A 21844-nucleotide genomic window follows, 5' to 3' on the forward strand; every position below is an offset into this window, starting at 1 on the left:
GAAGTCGGCCGTCGTGAGGGGTGTTTGGACAGGTTGTCGGGAGAATTCTCTCGTTGACTGGCCGTGCGGGTCCGTCAGGACAGAGGTCGGAGGCGGAGCAGCGCCCGGGAGGGCAGGCGGTTGGGGCCGGGGGCGGGGCGGGAGGTGGGAGGGGCAGGGAGCCGGGCCGGCGGCGCTGTCACTTCAGCACCAGGAAGTAGGTGGTCCAACCGGCCAGCAGCAGCGCCCCGATGAGCACCGTGTAGCTGAGGAGCACGAAAGCCAGCAGCTCTCGCAGTAGCTGCAGCACGTGGATGGTGGACGAGGTCGGCATCGCCCTACACGGGAGGCCCGAGGACCTGCGGAGTGGGGGCACGCAGGAGACCCTGAGCACGCCAAGAGGACGGTTCTCTCTCTAGACCAACCTCTGCTGGACACTAAGCAAGCGCTACCGAGTCCGGCACCGTTAGAGGCAGTGTGGACACGGGGCTAGACTAGGACCTCTAAAAAGTAAACACACCTTCCTAAGGCTAAGGAAGCCCAAAGTGCTGATTTTCTCCCTAACAACCACGTGGACACTGTCTGTATTTACATTATGTAGTTCTTTTAAACGGAACGTTCTCCTCATTCTTTGGCTCCTGATCTGGATTTGAGCTCAGAGGAGGGAAGCCTGGAGAGGAGAGTTCCCAGTTCCCGCTGCTGCACTGGTCTTCATCTCCAACCCTCTCCTCCCGTCCACCTCCTGCATTTTTAATGTTGCGAGTGTTGCTAATGGGCTGATGGAGTAAAGCTTGCTTTTTGCCATCATTCAAGCTGCAGTCCCAGCTGTCAGCGCTGCTTGGGAGAGGAAGAGAGATCCTTTTGAGTAGGGGGAAAGCAGCGGGCCCTCGCTGCAGCCCTTCTGCAATTTCTGTGGCCCCAAGGCTTATCAGTTTTCAAGAGGACCGCTGCTTTGTGGCTAGGCGTGCTTGCCCTTCTGGCCAGCCAGGATCGCAGGAGTGCCAAGAGGTGGGTATCAGTTTGACTCTGGGCTTATCTGTTTGCCCGTCATGCTCTTGGCATCTGCTCCAGCCCTCTATCTTCCATCACGGATGGAATCAGACGGTAACAATTACAAACCAATTCTTTACCTCCACTGCTGCCCTACCCAGCAACACCCCTTAGTGCCAGCCACCGACTTCCCTGTCTCCCCACTTCACTCACTCAGCAAAGTTTCCACGACTCCTGCGCTGTGGCAGCTCCACGGTCCCTCTCCGGTCTGCTGTCCTAAGGTAGGCTTGTGTGCGCTCCAGCGATGTCGGCAGAGCTGAGGGACTTTCAGGCAGCAGCTGTGCTCACCAACTAGGTGTGGTCTAGAGACCAATCACAATCTCCACGTGGCCTCCGAGCTCTCACGGAGCTGCGCACAGGCAAGTCCAGACCAGGCGGGGCGCTGGCAGGCTTGCCCACCCTCTGCCTGTGTCACCATCACAGCCCACACAGCTCTGAGGTTGCCTGCAAAAGCTCCTGCCTTAGAGGTGTTGAGCAAGTGGTACACAGTGGGGATTTCATGGTCCTCCTGCCTGGCTTTTCTAAACACTGGGTGGGATACGGTCCAGATTCTTTTCTAACAAACTTCCACAAAGAGCAGTCCCATCCTTGAGTCTCAGACAAGAAGAACCACTGTACATACAACATTCACTTATGATTGCCCAACTAAAGCAAAAACTTTAGCTTTTTTATTTTTGTCTTAAAACATGCAATTTCAAGCATTTGTGTGAGAACTAGCTCAGAAAACCAAGAGCTCTCAAGTGCTCAATGCTAATTCAGTGTTGCTGTTTAGAGACTCATAGACACCTTTGCAATGTACCCACTTCCAATTTCAACTCTGCCAAATGTAAGGTAAAAAGAACCAGTCAGGATTCCAGCCAATAAAGAACAGACCCTTTCCCAGATGCAGCAATGAAGGGAAAAGAAAGCACAAACTTTATGCTGCTCCCCGTTCCTCTGCTTTTTGTAGTAGTTTGTAGTTAAGACTATGTTTTGACCTTTAAAAAAAAAAAAGGCAGTGTGGACATCAACCCTTTTATCAACATCATCATCCAGAAGCCAAATGGCTCTCTAATTTGATCAGGATCTCTTATTATCAAATCATTGCCCCGCTGCAGCCGGGTTGAAAACAGGAGCGGAACATTATCAAGCTGCGTGCAGGAAGCCAGTGAGTAATTACTCCCCACAGAGACCTGGTCATCTGGAGGGCTGTGTCCTGCCTAGTCACAGGCAAGTATGGCTGAGATTTATATTCCAATCCCACACCAAAGTAACATGCAAAAGGCTACTAAAAGAGCCCTGATTCTGTTACCCTTTAACTCTCACATCCTTCATATGGATATTAAGGCAGTTTTGTGTTCCAGCCTTTGTAGACTCTAGTCACCACCCAATTAGAGGTATTTTATACCAACAGAGTGGCCTTCCCAGGTGGCTCAGTGGTATAGAATCTGCTTGTCACTGCAGAAGACGCGGGTTTGATCCCTGGGTCTGGAAGAACCCCTGGAGAAGGAAATGGCCACCCACTTCAGTATTCTTGCCTGGGAAAATCCCATGGACAGAGGAGCTTAGTGGGCTACAGTCCATGGGGTCACAAAGAGTCAGACCTGACTTAGCAACTAAATAATGTCGCAATGGAGTAACTGAAGCTGAGACACATTATATAGCTTGAAGTTCACATGCATCCATTTAGAAGTAAGAGAGTCTGAGAAATTTTACAGTACTGTCTTTGATTGTTGGATGACAAAAAGCATCCTCTATTTTCTACAGTATGTCATTGTTAAACCATAGGACTGAAATATATACAAGGTTCTCAAGTATAATTCATTCTGTTTATCATTCATAGTCTATGCGGTGTCTGTATTTGTCTGCCTGGCCATCTTTATCACAGCCCCTCTCACTGGCTGCTTTAGGCACTCAGTTTGTTCTGGTATTTTTTTTTTTTTTAAGAAGTATTTTTTTTTTGAGTTCAGCTCTGCTGACTATAAACCGTACAACTGAGGACAAGAGACAGACTGCATGTCAGATTAACTATAATCCACCTGTCGTGAGGACAGAGCTACAGTGGTTGAACACATGGAAATTTCCCTTCCCAGTTCTCTTCAAGAATTAAATGTGCTGTTACCTGGATTCGGGGAGAATGGATACATGTATGGCTGAGTCCCTTTGCTGTCCACCTGTAACTATCACAACATTGTTAATCAGCTATACTCCAACATACAAGAAAGAGTTTAAAGTGTGCTATTTTAAACCTCGTGTAACCATTAGTCTCTTGCTCCACAGTTAAACTACAGTTCAAATACTTATTTCTCTTTTGGCTACAATTCAAAAGTGTACAGAAGGACACAAAATAGCGCCTATGTAGGCTTCTTTATCTACGGAGACTTCTTTTTGTAGGACTGCTGGTGTTGCAGAACCGTCTACCCAACTAGACAAAAAGTCCAGACATGATGTAAACAATCCACCCTTTCCAAGAATAAATGTACCATTCACGTACCCTTTTTCTCAGTAAGGGCACACTTCTTTGGGACAAAGACTGCTTCAAGTATTAAGTGAACTTACACAAAGGCGTATAATATATAATTATCCCCCACTTTCTATTTGCATACAAATGAAGCAATTGAGGTTTTGAAGTCTTACGCTGAATGCATTTTTAGGAGCTGACCTAACTATGCTCAGAGCAAGAGAGTGGAGAGTCATGAGTGAATGCAGACACATGAGACACAACTGAGCATCTGTTCACAGGACAAAACCCCAGGCAAGGGGACTTGACTGGACTTGAATTGAATCCCAGGAGCCAAAAACACTGATGGACAAGGTGCGTTTTATTCTCTACAGCAGCTGAGACTGAGAGCCATTGGGGCTGGAAGGTATAAACTAATCTCCCTGGGCTAACAAGGAGTTGAGAAAGGATTCCTAAAACAGGAATTGCTTTCTTTAAGACGTTTCCAAATACTGAATGTTAAAGCCAAGTTAAATTCACAAGAAGCTAATCTTTTAAATATTCCCTCTTCTACCCCTCATTTTCACATTAAAGATATTTTTTTTTTTAATGCAGAATTTTCCCTTCACTCATAACATGGCGTGTGCTAACAGAATTTCACTAGAGAAAAAAGAGACAAAAACATGTACAGGTACTAATTAACAACAGAAATGACACCTCGGGGGACTTCCCTGGTGATCTGCTGGCTAAGACTCTGCACTCTCAATGCAGGGGGCCTGGGTTTGATCCCTGGTCAGGGAACTAGATCCCACATGCTGCAGCAAAGAAGATCCCAAGTGCTGCAACTGACACCCAGTGGAGCCAAATAAATTTTTTTTTTTAAGAGAAAAGAAATAACACCTGGGGAGGGACACTGACTTTGGACCCCAGCAAAGGGGGGGGGGGTCAACTAATTTTGCTGGAGACTTGGGCAAGGGCTGTAAAACCATTAATTTAGTCCCCTTCTTGGCCTTAACTTCTTTCAGATGCTGGGACGGAGCAGGAGGGAGATTTCCAACTTCACTGCCAGCACCTTCTCACCTCCCTTCCACAGCCTAGCAGTCTCCTGGGAACGGTAGCAGCTGGATGCCTGGATCACCAACAAGCTGTACCGGAGGGGGGATGACATCACCAGACCAGGGAGCTGGGTGTTTCCTAGCAAAACAAACACTGGAGACCATGTAAGGAGTGGCTGTAGACTGCTGGGGCAGCAGGTGTGGCACTTACCTGCGAGGGGGAGCTGCCAGATGCTGAAGAAGCAAAGCTGTCATTGCTCAAGGTGGGGGGGGGGGCGCGGGGAACCAGCTGGATGGTGGGGCTCAGGATGAGCAGGGAAGAAAACTGAAGGCATCTACCACTGAAATTTCTTAAGAGTTAATAACACGTGCACTAAGAACGCATCTTCAAATACATTCTCAGAAAGATGAGTCTTCCTCAATGCAAAAAGCCCTTGATAAGTCGGGGACCCACAACAATTAAGCTGATCACAGAGAGCATAAACTCTGTCCTGGGGCAAGAAGCTCTTCCAAACCTTTGCTTTTTTAGAAGCAGAGGAATCAAAAACAGAGGAACCAAAACTTGCCCTGACGACCGGGTAACATAGAGACTGGTGACACTGGATGTAAGGTGCCATGTTCTACAGGAAAAAACAATCTCAAACTCAGGGATTTGAGATACCAGCCTCAGGCCCCTAACACTGGGCCACTGCCCTAGGCATGATGTACCTCCAAGAAATTCAGCACTATTTATTAGGGGTTGTACTTCCACTTTTATTTTCATTTTTACCTGGTTGGTCCCTGCGTTCTTAAGAACTGGCCCCATTTATGTGGCTGAACAGATTACCCATCCCCACCACCCTTCATATATTTCCAGAGGTCTCTAATGGAGATCCTGGGCTCAGAACATTAAAAACTGGGATTTCTTTTACACAGGCTGAGTCTCTTCCATTCTTCTTTAAGAAATTTAAGAACACAAAAAGAGAAACTGAAAGGAGAAAACAGCCTAATTTAAGAAGCTGACCCCAAAGTAAATTCTGCATTCCTGTTGTTATTCCTATTATTCCTGTTTCTCCATGGAACAGCACTGCTGTTCCAGTAACTTCTTCAAAGGAGCAGTTTATTCTGTAGTTCACTGGTAAGTCTACTTGGAACGCCCTAGAAAGGTTTTTCCATTAGTGACTCTATCCAGCTGGCCCCATTGATTAGTTTAGTGGTGGCGATGACATATTCTGTACCTCCATCTTCCAGCTGGGAGAGAAATCGCAGGGCGGCAATTTCAGCAAAGGTTACACCCCCGAGGAAAAAGATCAGAGTGACTCGGTTTTCTCCTGGTTGACCTAAAATTTGAACATTTCAGAATGAAGAATCATTATCATTATTTAAAAAAATTATTTATTTTTGGCTGTGCAGCATGTGAGATCATAGTTTCCTGACCAGGGATCAAACCCTCGCCCCCAGCATTGGAAAGCACAGAGTCTTTACCCCTGGACTGCCAGAGAAGAACTATTTATTATTGATGCTTCTCTTCCCACCTCTTAAAAAGACTGCATCATTCCTAAGAAAAGTCATATATGTCTTGATACAGATGGTTCACATGAAACTCAGGAACCATGATTTTGATCTCAGTGGTTTTTCTAACTTCGGAGATCCTCAACTCAGAGGCTGAAATCTTTTAATCCTGAGGGAGTAACGAGTTCCAGTGCTTACAATGTAATTCACAACTAACAAAAGCAGCATATTGGACTCTGACTCCTAAGTCCTTTACAAATGTATTTTACAAAGCAATTGCTCTAATACGTGAAAACCACAGAAACAGTGCATGAGTATCTGTAGATCTGGGCCCTGGACTTACGTTTCTTTTGCAGTCCTGTGGGCAACGGCTGCCGTTCCTCAAAGTGGGGCCCTGGGAGGATGCGCAGAACTTCCTCAATACTCCGCCAGCCAGGCCGGGAAAGCAGCTGGGCCAGTCGCACACTGAGTGGGGCGTAACCACTGTATACGTATGATATGTCCGTGGGGTTCTGTTAAATCATTGAAGAGAAAAGCGCTTGTACAGCAAGAGACAGAGAAGGGGAGCCACCTAACTGCGGCTTTGGGGGTAATGCAAAGTTATTTGATTTGGCTTTGAAGGTAGAAACACAAAGCCCCAAAATAGCCTGCTCCAATGCTGAAATATCTGGCAGCAATATTGAAATATCTTTCTCTAATATCAAAATATTCTTCTCCGGTCTACTCATGCTTGGCTCTGTTCTTAGCAGCCAAGGATTCACTTTCTTCTTTTTTGTAATATATTTTTAATTGGAGGATAATTACTTTACAATAATGTGTTTCTGCCATACATCAACATGAATCAGCCATGTGTGCATGTGCTCAGTCGAGTCTGACTCTGCGACCCCATGGACTGGAGCCCACCAGGCTCCTCTGTCCATGGCATTTTCCAGGCAAAAATACTGGACTGCATTGCCATTTCCTCCTCCAGGGGATCTTCCTGACCCAGGGATCAAACCCTAGTCTCCTGCATGGGCAGGCGGGTTCTTCACCACTAGCACCACCTGGATAGGTATACATACATCCCCTCCCTCTTGAGTCTCCCTCCTACCCCATCCCACTCCTCTAGTTTGTCACAGAGCATTGGATTTGAGCTTCGTGCATCACAGAGCAAATTCCCACCGGCTATGTATTTAACATATGGTAATGTGCATGTTTCCATGCTACTCCCTCCAAAGGTTCACTTTCGATTCAAACCTTCAAAAGCCACTCAAAGCATCTCGAGGTACTGAAGATGGAAAGTTGTTACTTGGTTTGGCAAGAAACTTCTTGGCAGGTAAAGTGTCACTGTCTAGCTGAGAAATAGAACCCTTGGACCTGTCAATTCTACTTTCAGGCATCTATCCCACAGAGGGGCTTGTACTCCAGAGGAGAAAAGACCAAAGCACAAACATATTAATGCAACACTGTATGAATTAGTGAAAGACTGCAAATGACTTGAATTTCTAATAAATCATAAAACAAGATATAACTGAAAAACCACTATGGAGCAATTAAAAAGAACTTAAAAGAATGAAGGAGGGGGGACTTCTCTGGTGGTCCAGTGGTTAAGAATCCACCTAATGCAGCAGATGCAGGTTTGATTTCCTAGCTGGGGAACTAAGATCTCACACGCTGCAGTGCAGCTAAACCCATGAATCATAGTAAAAGATCCCACATGCAGCAACTAAGACCTAATGCAGTCAAATACATATATAAAAGAATGAAGGAGGGGCCTTCCCTGGTGATCCATTGATCCATTGACTCTGTACTTCCATATATGCAGGAAGCACAGGTTCCATCCCTGCTTAGAAGTAAGATCCTGAGTGCTGAGAGAGTAAGAGGCGGATGGGTGAGGTTGGTACAGGCTGGTCACGGCAGTGAAGAGCCAAACTAATACATGATTTACATTGTACAATACAGGAATTATGGCTGTCATTCCAATCCCAAAGAAAGGTAATGCCAAAGAATGTTCAAACTACCACACCATTGCACTCATCTCATACGCTAGTAAAGTAATGCTCAAAATTCTCCAAGCCAGGCTTCAGCAATATGTGAACCGTGAACTTCCAGATGTTCAAGCTGCTTTTAGAAAAGGCAGAGGAACCAGAGATCAAATTGCCAACATCTGCTGGATAATCAAAAAAGCAAGAGAGTTCAGGAAAAACATCTATTTCTCCTTTATTGACTCTGCCAAAGCCTTTGACTGTGTGGATCACAATAAACTGTGGAAAATTCTGAAAGAGATGGAAATACCAGACCACCTGACCTGCCTCTTGAGAAACCTGTATACAGGTCAGGAAGCAAGTTAGAACTGGCCATGGAACAAAAGACTAGTTCCAAATAGGGAAAGGAGAACATCAAAGCTGTATATTGTCACCCTGCTTATTTAACTTACATGCAGAGTACATCATGAGAAACACTGGGCTGGAGGAAGCACAAGATGGAATCAAGATTGCCGGGAGAAATATCAATAACCTCAGATATGCAGATGACACCACCCTTACGGTAGAAAGTGAAGAAGAACTAAAGAGCCTCTTGATGAAAGTGAAAAAGGAGAGTTAAAAAGTTGGCTTAAAGCTCAACATTCAGAAAACTAAGATCATGGCATCTGGTCCCATCACGTCATGGCAAATAGATGGGAAAACAGTGGAAACAGTGACAGACTATTTTTCTGGGCTTCAAATCACTGCAGATGGTGATTGCAGCCATGAAATTAAAAGACGTTTACTCCTTGGAAGGAAAGTTATGACCAACCTAGACAGCACATTAAAAAGCAGAGATGTTACTTTGTCAACAAAGGTCCGTCTAGTCAAGGCTATGGTTTTTCCAGTAATCATGTATGGATGTGAGAGTTGGACTATAAAGAAAGCTGAGCGCCGAAGAATTGATGCTCTTGAACTGTGGTGTTCGAGAAGACTCTTGAGAGTCCCTTGGACCGCAAGGAGATCCAACCAGTCCATCCTAAAGGAGACGGGTCCTGGGTGTTCATTGGAAGGACTGATGTTGAAGCTGAAGCTCTAATACTCTGGCCACCTGATGCGGACAGCTGACTAATTTGAAAAGACCCTGATGCTGGGAAAGATTGAGGACAGGAGGAGAGGGGGACGACAGAGGATGAGATGGTTATGGCATCACCAACACAATGGACATGGGTTTGGGTGGACTCCGGGAGTTGGTGATGGACAGGGAGGCCTGGCGTGCTGCGGTTCATGGTGTCGCAAAGAGTCAGACACGACTGAGTGACTGAACTGAACTGAACTGAACTGATATTCCCACCGGGGAGAAACAATCCAATTTTAGCACTGAGAGAAGAGATTGTTTAATTGTTAGCTTTTGTGCCAACAGGCACAAAAGCCCCTTATGAAAAACCAAAAAAAGAATATAAGAAAAATGAAATTTAGAAAGATGGGAATAAATAACAAATATAAAGCAAAGTGCACCCTACTTTGAAGACCCAAGGTATAGAATATGCACCATTTATGTAAAAATGTTTGTCTAGGATTGCCTGGTGGTCCAGTGGCTAAGACTCTGTATTCCCAAAGCAGAGGGCCCGGGTTCAATCTCTGTTCAGGGAACTAGATCCCACATGCCACAGTTAAGACCCGGGGCAGTCAAATCAATAAATAAATATTTTTAAAAATGTTTGTCTATACATAGAATCTTTCTGGGAAGATGCATAACGAACTGGTTATAATGATCAATTCCGAGTGGAGACTGAAGTTGGCTGTGGGAGGAACCTTGTTTCTCACCAACTGCTTTCCTTTTGTACTGGATCCTTGCCTGACCCTCCCCACCTTCTACCTGGTGCTCTGTGACCAGGAGGCAGCCCTGTGGGCTCCACACCAGCTGGAAAATGGAGAGAGGACAGGACTGTGCGGTCACGTTTTGTTGCCCTGACTCCCTCTCTGTAATGCTGCCAGAGGCTGGTTGAGTCCCTTGGCTTGTCACCACACAGCTCTGCTCTCCAGGTTCTGGAACCCCTGCCCTCAGACCTCAGATGGGAAGGGGTGAGTGGTTCTCTACTGCACTGCCTGTCCCTGGTCCACCCCATCTTTATAAAACTCCATCAAACTACTCAGTACAAGAGCACTGCTTTCTGCTAGGATCCACACGTTAAAAAAAAAAAATTAGAAAACTGTCTTTAGAAAGGAAGGTGGATGAATAGATCAAGTATCGTTATGTCGTGGCAATAAACCATTAACAGGAACTCAAATGAGTTGAAGTGTGTATGGGGGTGTCTGACTCTTGTGACCCTGTGGGCTGTAGCCCACCAGGCTCCTTTGGCCATGGGATTTTTCAGGCAAGAATACTGGAGTGAGTTGCCATTTCTTCCTCCAGGGGATCCTCCCAACCCAGGGATCGAACCCGAGTCTCCTATTATCTTCTGCATTGGCAGGCGGTTTCTTTACCACTGAGCCACCTGGGAAGCTCTCAGTGAGTTGAAGAGTAGCATCTTACTTGCTCATTTACATCATCCATCCAAAGGCGTAACGTTTTCCGGATAGTGGGGTAATTGTTTCTGCCCCCCGTCTGTGGCTTCAGCAGACCAGCCTTCTCAAGGTTATGCAAGGTCAGGATGTGCTCATAGCCGTAGGTCTGCAAGAGAAATCAAATCAGGAAAACGGTTTCTGTGACTTTCAAAAAGGAGCACTTCCAACAAATCCACTGGTGAGCACTCTGGGGCATGTTACCAAAATCCAGGTGCTGACTGTCCACGGGCACAGGGCAGGGAAGGACAGAAGCCTGTCCTAAAGCTGCTTGCCCATGACAACAAATCCAGCTCGCTGGATCACTCAAAGCATTTAAACTTTTCACCTTAAAGTTCCAAGAATTTATGGGCCCAACTTAAGTGAGCATCAAATAAATTACAGTATTCTGGACTTCCCTGGCAGTCCAGTGGTTAAGATCCCATGTTTCCACTGCAGGAGGTGGGGGTCTGATCCCTGGTCAGGCAACTGAGATCCCCCATAGCCTGGCCAAAAAAACAAAAATTATAGTATATTTTTATATGGAATATAATTAGCTGTTAAAAGTAGAATGAGGCAGACCTACACATCCTGATTAAGAACAAGTTTCTGGATTTATTCTTAAGGACAAAAAAATAGAATATAGTAAGTCCTCTAGATACAAAAGAATTCTGTTCTGAGAGCACGTTTTTTAAGTCCAGCAAAGTTAGCCTGAGTATCCAACTAACACAATTGGAGGGCAAGCTGCAGTTTCTCTTAAGCCTCACATTGATGGAATGCACATTCACATCTTGGAAAGTTTGTAACTTTCGAAGGTTTGTGTGTACAGGACTTACTGTACTTCACGTAATAGGATTTTATTTCTATTAAAAGAGATCTAATAAGCAATAAAAGCTGATGCTTATATGACACTTTTCATGTTTTAAGTGCTTTGTATCTGTTAACTCAATCATTCTTACTATACTCCACGAGGTAGATATTATTATCTCCATTTTACAGAGAACTTTAAATAACTTGCCCAAGGTCACACAGCTAATGAGTAACAGAGCTGGGACTCAGATCCAGTTGCTCTCGCCCCATGGTCTGTACATGTAAACATTCTTTGTACACACATGCAAAGAAGGGGATCTGGAAGCACACAAACCAAACTGCTCACGTGAGTCCCTGGAGGGGAATGTGGGGGAGCGGGAGGCGAGGGTCACAGTTTGTATTTTGTGTGTGTGTGTGTGTGTGTGTGTGTGTGTGTGTGTGTGTGTGTGCGCGCGTGTGTTAGATGCTCAGCTGTGTCCAACTCTATACGACCCCATGGACTGTAGCCCACCAGGCTCCTCTGTCCATGAAATTCTCCAGGCAATAATAATACTGGAATGGGTTGCCATTCCCTTCTCCAGGGGATTTTCCAGACCCAGGGATTGAACTCGGGTCTCCTGCATTGCAGGCAGATTCTTTACCTTCTGAGCTACCTGGGAAGCCCTTGCACCATATACTTCTGCTTCATTTGAATGTTATATGATGAGAATGCATGTGTAATTTTTTAAAGGCGAAGCAAACAAAAAACCCAAACTAAGTATTTAGTTTTGACAATAACGTACTTAACTATAAATAGTAACAGCAAATACATACAGCCTGAAACATTTTTAAACAGGAGAATTTTAAAAACAATGGTGGGCCTTTCCTTACTGTAAAGTTAACTGGCTTGATTTAAGTAAGTCAGCTAAAGAATTGTCACCAGAAAGTTCCCTTCCTCTGTGGAATTGTCTGGTTAAAGAGCAGGAGCACTAGGCCCTGGCTGTCTGGGTTTAGTGCTGGCTCTGGTACATACTATCCATGGGATTCTCTGGGCAAGAACACAACCACCACAGATATGCAGATGATACCATTCTTATAGCAGAACGTGAAGAGGAACTCAGACTCTTGATGAGGGTGAAAGAGGAGAGTGGAAGAACTGGCTTAAAACTAAGTACTAAAAAAAACTAAGATCATGGCATCTGGTTCCATTACTTCAGGGCAAATAGAAGGGGAGAACGTGGAAGCAGTGACAGACTTTCCTTTCTTGGGCTCCAGAATCACTGTGGACAGTGGCTACAGCTGTGAAATCAAAAGATGCTTGTTCCTTGGAAGAAAAGCTATGACAAACCTAAACAGTGTATTAAAATGCAGAGACATTACTTTGCCAACAAAGGTCCATATAGTCAAAGCTATGGTTTTTCCAGTATCATGTACGGATGTGAGAGCTGGATCATGAAGGTGGAGCACCAAGGAATTGATGCTTTTGAACTGTGGTGTTGGGAAGACTCTTGAGAGTCCCTTGGACTGCAAGGAGATCAAGTCACTCAATTCTAAACGAAATCAACCTGACTATTCACTGGAAGGACTGATGCTGAAGCTTCAATACTCTGACCACCTGATGCGAAGAGCCAACTCATTGGAAAAGATCCTCATGCTGAGAAAGATTGAAGGCAAAAGGAGAAGGGGTTGACAGAGGATGAGATAGTTAGATGGCATCACCAACTCAACGGACATGAATTTGAGCAAACTCCGGGAGACAGTGGAGGACAGAGGAGCCTGGAGTGCTGCAGTCTATGGTGTCTCAAAGAGACACAACTTAGGGAATGAAAAACAACTGGCACACACTAGCTGGTGACCTTGGGCAAGTTACAGCACTATTCTGTGCCTTAGTTTTCTCATCCATAAAATGGGGATAAGACTATCTTGCTCATTACCTTTGTAAGGATTAAACAAATGAATACACTAACACTCTTCTAACTAAGCCTGGCATGCAGTAAAAGCTCAATAAACATTAACTATTGTTATTATTATGCAAACACAGCAGACAATAAATACCAAGGACAATCCCTCCAGGTATTAAGACACTTAAAAGATAATGGAAACACCACACCCAAATAGCAGCTTTGGGAAGTACTTTTTTAGAAAGAGGCTTTCACCCCTGGCAAATTAGTCATTTAAAAATATACTGACCTGTAGAATTTCTCTTTTGTAATAATCCAGAACTTTCTGTTTGAGTCCACTATTGCACACAGATTGGAGGCAAACTAGTCTTAACACCTTGATCAGGGGATGTTTTTGGGCAATACAATCCTCAATGTAGCTGTTGACCTGAAAACAAAGTGTAGACGGGTACCAGCATCTGGACTGGGGGCTGACACAACTGGATATTTACTATTATTTTTCAAAGTCAAATAAAGGAGATGAGTGGGAGAAGGGCTCATTCTATCTGCACTTTCCCTCAGCTCCCTCCAGAGTAGCTCCTTTGGCCCCTGCTACACACACCCCCGCCACCACGCAGACACACCAGAGATCGGGAGCGCAGGCTGGTGAGGCAGACTTGAGGGACCCAGCAGCCTGTCTGGACTCATCTGTCTCCATGGATGGACAACCTCCAGAGGCTGCTGCATGTCCCAGGTGTGTGATCCTGGCTACCCCGGCAGCAATTTATCAGCATACAGTAACAAGAATTGGGAATTTTCATAAATTGAGTCATTTCAAATTTAGTAATAGAGATGGATATGTACAGGAACTATCACACCAATTTGCTGGGACCTCCCTGGTGGTCCAGTGGCTAAGACTCAGTGATCCCAATGCAGGGGGCCTGGGATAGATCCCTGGTCAGGGAGCTGGATCCCACATGCCACAGCGAAAAGATTCCACATGCCGCAACCAAGACCCGGTGCAGCCAAATAAATTAATTAATTTAAAAAAAAAGACCAATTCACTTAGGAAGTAAATCTATTCATTTACAGATCTTTGATTTTAGGGGCAGGGCCTCACCTCTCTGTGCACTGAAGAAAGTGCCTTCAATATAATAATCTTAAATGCTTGATTAAGATCTCTATTTTCACATTTTGCACCTGCTCCTCAAAATATCTGGATAAGGCATGGGAATCAAAGCAACTGCTTTTCCAGCTGTAAGCTCGGTTTTGATTCGGTATCAGCTGTTTGTTAGGACAGGCTCATGCTCACGTACTTTATCCGTGTCTATTCCAGACATGAATTCCTGCTCTACTGTCAGTTTATCGAAGAAGTCCTCAGAAGCTAAAATGGAAACGGCAAATTCGTAAGTGAGAAACTCAATCAATGTTAATACTTTCACACACAAAGCATGATTAAGAAACATGCAGAAAAAAAAAAAAAAGAAACAGAAAAGAAAGCAGACAAAAAAATTCAAACTGCCACCTGAAAAGAATCCTCTCAGAAACATGGAAAACTACAACTCTGACCTCCTAAGTTACATCCAGGAATAGTCAACCACTGTACCCCCTTTTGCTATTCTTAGGAGTCATGAAATCTCAAGATCCTTAGGACTCTAATGAGATCTTAGGAATTTTTCTTCAGTATCAACAAAAGCTAATTTGCCAAGAGCCTTTTACCTGCATCATCAGCTCTAACCCAGTTTCACCTGATTTCCACTTCCATCAACATGAAAACAAAGGACTGATTTTCTAACACTTTTATGTAAGATTCAAAGTATACTTTATAAAACAGGGCATTGAACAATCTCTAACTCAGCTTTTATAGCCTGTGTTTTAACAAGTAAATTCATCTTTAGTGTAACAGACATTTCCCAAGCTCTTTCAAAATATTTAACATACGCTCTCTACCTAGGGAGTCTTCAAGGGAAAAACGAAAACTCAAACAGAAACTGGATGCTGCTCTAAGTAATCCTTAATGACAGGATAAAAACCAGACTGAAAAAATAAACTGCCTCATGTTAGGGGAAGAATTTTTTTCTCTTTTTGACAATCCAAATATTGTATTACATGATTACATTATCCTATTAATGAAAGAAAACTGAGTTAATCACAAAGGGAACATTTTTTACTATAAACATGGGAACATTTAATTAACACTGAGGATAACATATGGTATTAAAACAGAGCTAGCCCTCCCAGGGAGCATGGTGGTGCCAATGGCCACGGTGTCAGTCATGGTGCGTCAGCCCCAGGTGAGCTCCATCGCTTCCCAAGGATACTCACTAGTTACATCTTTGATCAGCTCTGCAATCGAGGTGTGATTTGCGAGGGAGCCTCGTGCTGCCTGCATGTGGGGCAGCTGTGAAACGAACTGCTTGATCTCCCCAACCGTCTTGGCGTTGTGCCTTTCCTGAAATGCAGAAAACAGCAGAAGAGGGAAGTGAGGAAGATATTTTAAGCGCTCTGTTCTTTGTGTTGCTTAGAGGACATTTGATTTATACTAATGCAAAAGAAAGAATGGAATACAAATAAATCAGGCCAGACCCAACTTCAACATGACATAGAAAAACAGAAAAGATAGGCTCGGTGTTCCTGTTCACTACGTTAGTACTTTTTTAGGGAGCAAATGCCTGAGATTTTTTTCCTTCTCAGGCACCAGATAATATTGTGATTAGTATTTGTGGGGGATGATATTAGGTTATCCACAAACATTTCTGAGTAAAAAATTAAAATCAAGACATTATGTTAAGAGGGGAACATAAATAGCAAAAAGTTTCCTCTGTAACAGAAAAAAAATCCATTCTTCCTGCTGAATCTCAATCTTGAATATTGTCCATGGATAAAAAGAACCTTACTTCGTGATGAGAAATTTTTTTTGTTGCAAAGTTTAGTAATTGTAAAGCAAGTAACTCAGAAAAGTGAAGCAAATCAATTAACGAATACTAATCGTAAGAAAGATGAAACCTAGGGACCTCCCAGGTGTGTCCAGTGTTTTAAGACTTTACCTTCCCATGCAGGGGGTATGGGTTTGATCCCTGGTCGAATCACACATGCCTCACGGCCAAAAAACCAGAACATGAACAATAGAAGCAAAAATTGTAATAAGTTCAATAAAGATTTTAAAAATGGTCCACATTAAAAAAAAAAACAAAAAACCCACCACCAAAAAAAAAAAAAAAAAAAAAGATGAAACCTGGAAATACACACTCAGTGAAAAAAATCAGTCTTCAAAGTTCTCCTAATGTATGTTTCCAAAGACTAAACATGCAGAGTTCAGTGTCCTATTGAATTCCCATTTCAAAAATGAGCTTAACCAAGAATAACCCAGTGGCTGGGCAAGAGGAGGAAGGAAGGTGATAATGAAGCCATCCATTTAAAAGCTCTGGGCTCCTGGGATTTCGCTCTTATTATCACCTCCTGCATCTGCAGAGTTCCCTTGCCATTGGTATGTTGGCTAAACTAGGAGCTTTTGGCCCACATTGCAAGTTCTATTATAGAGAATCTTTTGTTTAGAGTACAGCTGGCTTCCTCTTAAGAGAGATGGAAAATAATTTAAAAGAACGTAAAACAAACATTTATGGTGAACGCTTGTAAACTGAAAATACTACCCCTTTCTCTCCCTAAAGGAGAAAAACACCTTTTCTCATGGGTCTGGGAAGAAGTTTAAAAAGAAAACTGGGGGGGATTTCCCTGGTGGTTCAGTGGTTAGAAACTCCTTGCTTCCAATGCAGGGGGCATGGGTTCCAGCCGTGGTTGGGGATCTAAGATCCTGCATGCTACGAGGTGCAGAATGAATACATGAATGAATGAATAAAGGTGCATATATTAAAAAGAAAAAAAAGAAAACCTTGGGTCCTCCAGTGGCTGAGTCCATAGTTTCTTAGGATAACTGCAGCCCCGCTTAGTGGCTGTACTTTTGGCAGTCCTTCCTTGCTAGGAGGGGTGAGCAGTCTAGCCTGTGACCTACAGAAGCTGGGTAACAACCAAACCATCTCACCTCGAATGCTGCAGAGATCACCTTTGCTTTCTTGCTAAGCACGGAGCCCACGGCATTGAAGTTTTTATCTCTGATCTCAGCGTACAGCTCCTCTGCAGAATTCAGCTGAAGCTTCTTTGCTTCTGTGGGAAGGTCCTTACCACCATCGCCCTGTTTTTTAGGTGCAAATTTCTCCGGAGGCAATTTCACATAACCTGAACAACAGCGGAAGGGAACAAGGCCCCGCGTGCGTTTAATGGAAGAACCAGTCAAGTGCTCAGGCACTAAACAGAATTTTCCAACTCAGAAGAGGGTGGAAGCCGGCTTTAGAAAAAATGGTGCATGGCACTGAAGCTCTGATTTTTCCACAATCACAGTATAGAATGCAGTCACTCTTCAATATTAGTATCATGGTTCCACCTTTATTTGGAGTCACCTATCTAAATCACTGCGGCAATGTTTAGTTAGTTCCTAAACTTATTCAGGGATGGGTTACGTTTTCACTTAAAAAAATTTTACAAGGATCTCTCCCATTATCTTATGGTGTTTTCAAATTGTAGGTCATGTCCCATTAGTGGATCACGAAATCAAGTTGGTGGGTTGCAATTAGCATTATAAACAAACATATAAAACATTAAATACATAGTGCATCACATGAAGTAGGGGAATGGTTTTTTTTTAATAAAATTTTTCTTCAGTTTCATACACACATATGTGTGTATGTAGTAGATATAATACATATTTTGTTGTTGTCCAAAATAGTTTGAGAGCTATCACCTGAAAGTCAATTTCAGCTTACTTCCTGTTTTTATAAAGTTTTATTGGCACAAAGCCATGACCATTTGTTTTCTCTCATCTGGGACTGCTTTCACATTACAATGAAGAATTGAGACTCCACAGAGCCACTGTATAACCTAAAATATCTGCTATCTGGCTTTTACAGAAGCTGTCCACTCCGATCCAGAGCAGCTCCGAAATTACTCAGCTCAGCATCCAGTTCCTCCACTAAGTAGCCTTAACCCACTTCTCCCACCTCTGTTCCCTCCAAACCAACTTAGTTGCCATTTCTGGAAATACCCCACATGCTCTTATGAGTTGCCTTAGGACATAAACTGGTTTAACTCTAAGAAGCTTGGCAGTATGAATCAAGGACCTTATAATATTAATACTTTGACCCCTAAATCCTGCATCAGAGAATGCAGAGGACGAAATACAGTATATGAAAAAAAATTATGTACACAGATGCCTTTATAACCATTAAAAAAAAAAAACCCAGATAATATAAACTGCCCAACATTAGGGGAAGGGTTATACAAACCATGGTATAATATAAATTACAGATTTTAATTAAGTTATTAAAATTATACATATGCTGAGAAAATGCTCATCTTATACCAAATCAAAAACGAAGTCAGGGAATCCCTATACCTAGTCCAGTGGTTAGGACTCAGCACTTTCTCTGTGAAGACCTGGGTTCAATTCAGGTTCAATCAAAACCTGATCAGGGAACTAAGATATCCCACAAGCCACGTGGCACAGCCCCCCCACCCCCCAAAAAAATTTCAGAATAATTTGTACAAGCTGATTCTACTTTTTGTTAACTAAAAACAAACTCTGCATAGAAAAAATGACTATGAGGAAATACACCAAAATATTAACATTGGTTGTCCCAAAGTTTGGGGGCAGGATTTCAGGGATCATGGGAGATGTATGTTTGCCTTCTTTATTTTATCATTTTTCCCTTAATCAATGTTTGACTTATATTATGAAAAAGAAAACCTTGCAAGAAACAATTTACACATACTCCTTCTCTTCCTGCAGAATCCCTTCCTACCTCTCACCTATCTTACACAGCCTCCCCTACCTGCCAGGCCACCTCGTTGCCCTAAACCTGAGCTCCTTCTAAAGGTATCTTAGGTGTTTTGCTCTCTGCAACCAAGAGCAGGGGCTCCCTCGTTTCTTTGATTCCCACCTACTATCTAGCATAGACCTCCTCTGTCCATGAAGTAGAGTTTTTAGAAGTAGTCAAGATGCCATCTTTTGGTGACTTCCCTGGGTGGTCCAGTGGTTAGGAATCTGCCTTCCAATGCAGGGATCTTGGGTTTGATCCCTGGTCGGGGAACTGGGATCCCACGTGCGTCAGGGCAACTAACCCCGTGTACTGCAACTACTGAGCGCCTGCACCACAAAAAAGACTCAACACAGCCAAAAAAAAAAAGCCAAAGTTTGGAACAAATAACTTAAAAGTAAGACTTTTTACAGCCTTAACATTAAAGACTTTGCTTTGTGGAAACCCCTCTTTATGGCTGTGTCTTCACCTACTCCCTTGGCCATCCATCTATCCATCTGTTTATCCATGCATTCCTATGATAGAATACACCTAACATAAAACTTACCATTTTAACCATTTTACAAAAGCATTTATTATATACACAACTTTCTACAACCACAGCTGCTATCTAGTTCCAGAACTTTTTTTATCCCAAAAGAAAACCCTGGGACTTCCCCGGCAGTCCAATGGTTAAGACTCCATGCTTCCACTTCAGGGAGTGCAGGTTCAATTCCTGCTTGCTGAACTAAGATACCACATGCCTTGAGGTGCAACCAAGTAAAATTAAAAAACAAAAAACCCCAAAGGAAATCCCATACCCAACAGGAATTGACTCCCCATCTTGTCCTGAGTCCTGGCCACCACCAGCTGGTTTTCTGTCTCCATGCTTTCCTCCAAGGCTATTCCTTGGCTCCCTATGATATAATTCAGGATGCCAGTAGAGACTGGGGCTGATGTAAATGAGGGAAGGAGGCCTGGATGAGACAGGAGTGGTAGAGTCTGTGGTAATCTGGAGAGAAGGGCCTGTCTAAAGAAGAGATCTTCACTGGGCACCAGCTGCCACACAGGAATGTGGTCATGGGGTTGCCAGAGCCTCGGAGGTTTTCAAAGACATGGAACACATCAAGATCATTAGTAGAGTCTTCTCCAATTTTTTTTTTTTTTGAGTCTTCTCCAATTTTAAAGAGTGACAGAAACAGACACAAGTCATGCAGTCAAAACCAAATAAAACATACTTGTGACCTCTGACCCCAACTGTCTGTTAAGCCTAACTCTAGCAGGCCTTCAAGTCTATTATCAAGTGTGTCCAACCTCCTGTTATCACCTTTCTCCCAGAATGTACCCCGCTGTGCCCTCTGCCTCACCAAGCCATTTGCCCCACGGTTCCCCGCAGGTATTACGCTGCCTGCCCCTCACCAGCAATGCCCCCCTAAATTCTACCCATCTTTCCAAACGCAGTACAAAAGCCACATCGTCCACAAGCTTTCCTGAATGACTGCCCAGCTTGGAATCTATTTTCTCCAACTGCAGGGCCACCTGCATTTAGCCCTGGGCCTCTGCTCACAGCGGGCACACATAGTCCTGTGCAGTAAACACTCGCCAGCCTATGTGTGAACAACAAGGACAGTTTGCTCAGGTGTCACTGAATCCTAGTGTCTGCAGGTCTAAAGTCAGCATTTTAATTTTTCCAAATACTCTCTGAGTTATTTAGAAAGGAAGCGTCTTCTGAAAAAAACATTAATTCTTCTGAATTACTATTTTGGCATATTTTTTCTTCTCTGATCCACTATAATAAATACTGCTTGGAATATGGGTTTTTCTTTGAAAAAAAAATTTAACTGGTCTTTTGGATATTCCTATCAGATTACCTATGGGTAAAAGTCAGGGTTACTTTACTCACTGTTCTGAATGCCATAAATTTCATCAATGAGTCCTTCGTACGTAAGCTGAGTGGCGAGAGGCGATAACAAATCCACATTCCGATCAAGCAACAAGAGATTATCAAATACGGGGAATATTGAATTCTGGCTTCCTGTAAACTCTCTCTTCATCCTGATCATCATATTGGCCACTTGCTGGAAACAAAACATGGGATCAGGTGGGACTCTCCTGGGCATAAGCAGATTTAAAAATCTGGCTAGGACTAAAAAAAAAAAAAAAAAAAATTGGCTAGAACTTCCCTAGTGATCCAGTAGTTAAGACTGCGCTTCAAGGGGCCCAGGTTTGATCCCTGGTCAGGAAACTAATATCCCACGTGACACACGGCACAGCCAAAGAAACAAAAAAACAAAAAATCAGCTAAAAATGGAAAGTATCAAAAAAGAAAAAACTGGAGACAAATGGTGGAAGAGTGAGATGGACAAGAAATAAACAGCGACAGAAAAGCACTCCATGTTGGATGCCCATTCCAACACTTACACTTTTACCATCTATTTCTCAACGAGGCATAAAATCACAGCATCTATTTCTATTATTCACAGAAGTTCTATTCTATAAAGTCATCGTGAATGCTGAATCAGTGAATACTGAACCACTGCTCTGCAGGGCCATTAGGGTGAGGGCTCCTTGAGTCTCTGGTTACAACAGTTTCATCATCTGATCAATATATAACTTTGTTTGATGTGTGTTTTATTTGAAGACATTAAATATATGCTGTTGATTCTCCAACACTATCATTTACACCTAAATGAAACTCAGATATCTAACATGAGTTTTCTCCCTAAAGGCCCATCATAGCCTTCCTACATTCTGAAAATTGGATAGCACTTCCACACCACCCCTGGGGGTCATTTTAACAGTGAAATCACCAACCAAAAAAAAAAGCACAAAAATGCACACACACACA

General features: G+C 43.4%; 1 protein-coding gene and 1 long non-coding RNA gene across 2 annotated transcripts in view; one reads left to right on the forward strand and one right to left on the reverse strand.

Annotated features, from left to right (window-relative positions):
• The first annotated feature begins 2 nt into the window (after positions 1 to 2).
• Positions 3 to 5221, forward strand: LOC122424020. The gene is made up of 3 exons (XR_006264272.1): positions 3 to 987; positions 3663 to 3823; positions 4474 to 5221. It is a non-coding gene; the product is annotated as an uncharacterized LOC122424020 (long non-coding RNA).
• A 14-nt stretch (positions 5222 to 5235) lies between these two features.
• VPS33A (VPS33A core subunit of CORVET and HOPS complexes) overlaps positions 5236 to 21844 on the reverse strand; it is a 29367-nt gene continuing 12758 nt past the window's right edge. The window contains exons 6-13 of the mRNA XM_043441595.1: positions 20900 to 21074; positions 17190 to 17383; positions 15476 to 15602; positions 14467 to 14534; positions 13461 to 13598; positions 10474 to 10611; positions 6338 to 6506; positions 5236 to 5822 (exon numbers count right to left, since the gene is read on the reverse strand). Of these exons, the coding sequence (XP_043297530.1) occupies positions 5641 to 5822; positions 6338 to 6506; positions 10474 to 10611; positions 13461 to 13598; positions 14467 to 14534; positions 15476 to 15602; positions 17190 to 17383; positions 20900 to 21074 (1191 nt within the window). The 3' untranslated portion in view covers positions 5236 to 5640. The remainder of the gene's footprint in view (positions 5823 to 6337; positions 6507 to 10473; positions 10612 to 13460; positions 13599 to 14466; positions 14535 to 15475; positions 15603 to 17189; positions 17384 to 20899; positions 21075 to 21844) is intronic.

The sequence above is a fragment of the Cervus canadensis genome, chromosome 1 (genome assembly GCF_019320065.1).
Source record: "Cervus canadensis isolate Bull #8, Minnesota chromosome 1, ASM1932006v1, whole genome shotgun sequence".
NCBI lineage: Eukaryota > Metazoa > Chordata > Mammalia > Artiodactyla > Cervidae > Cervus > Cervus canadensis.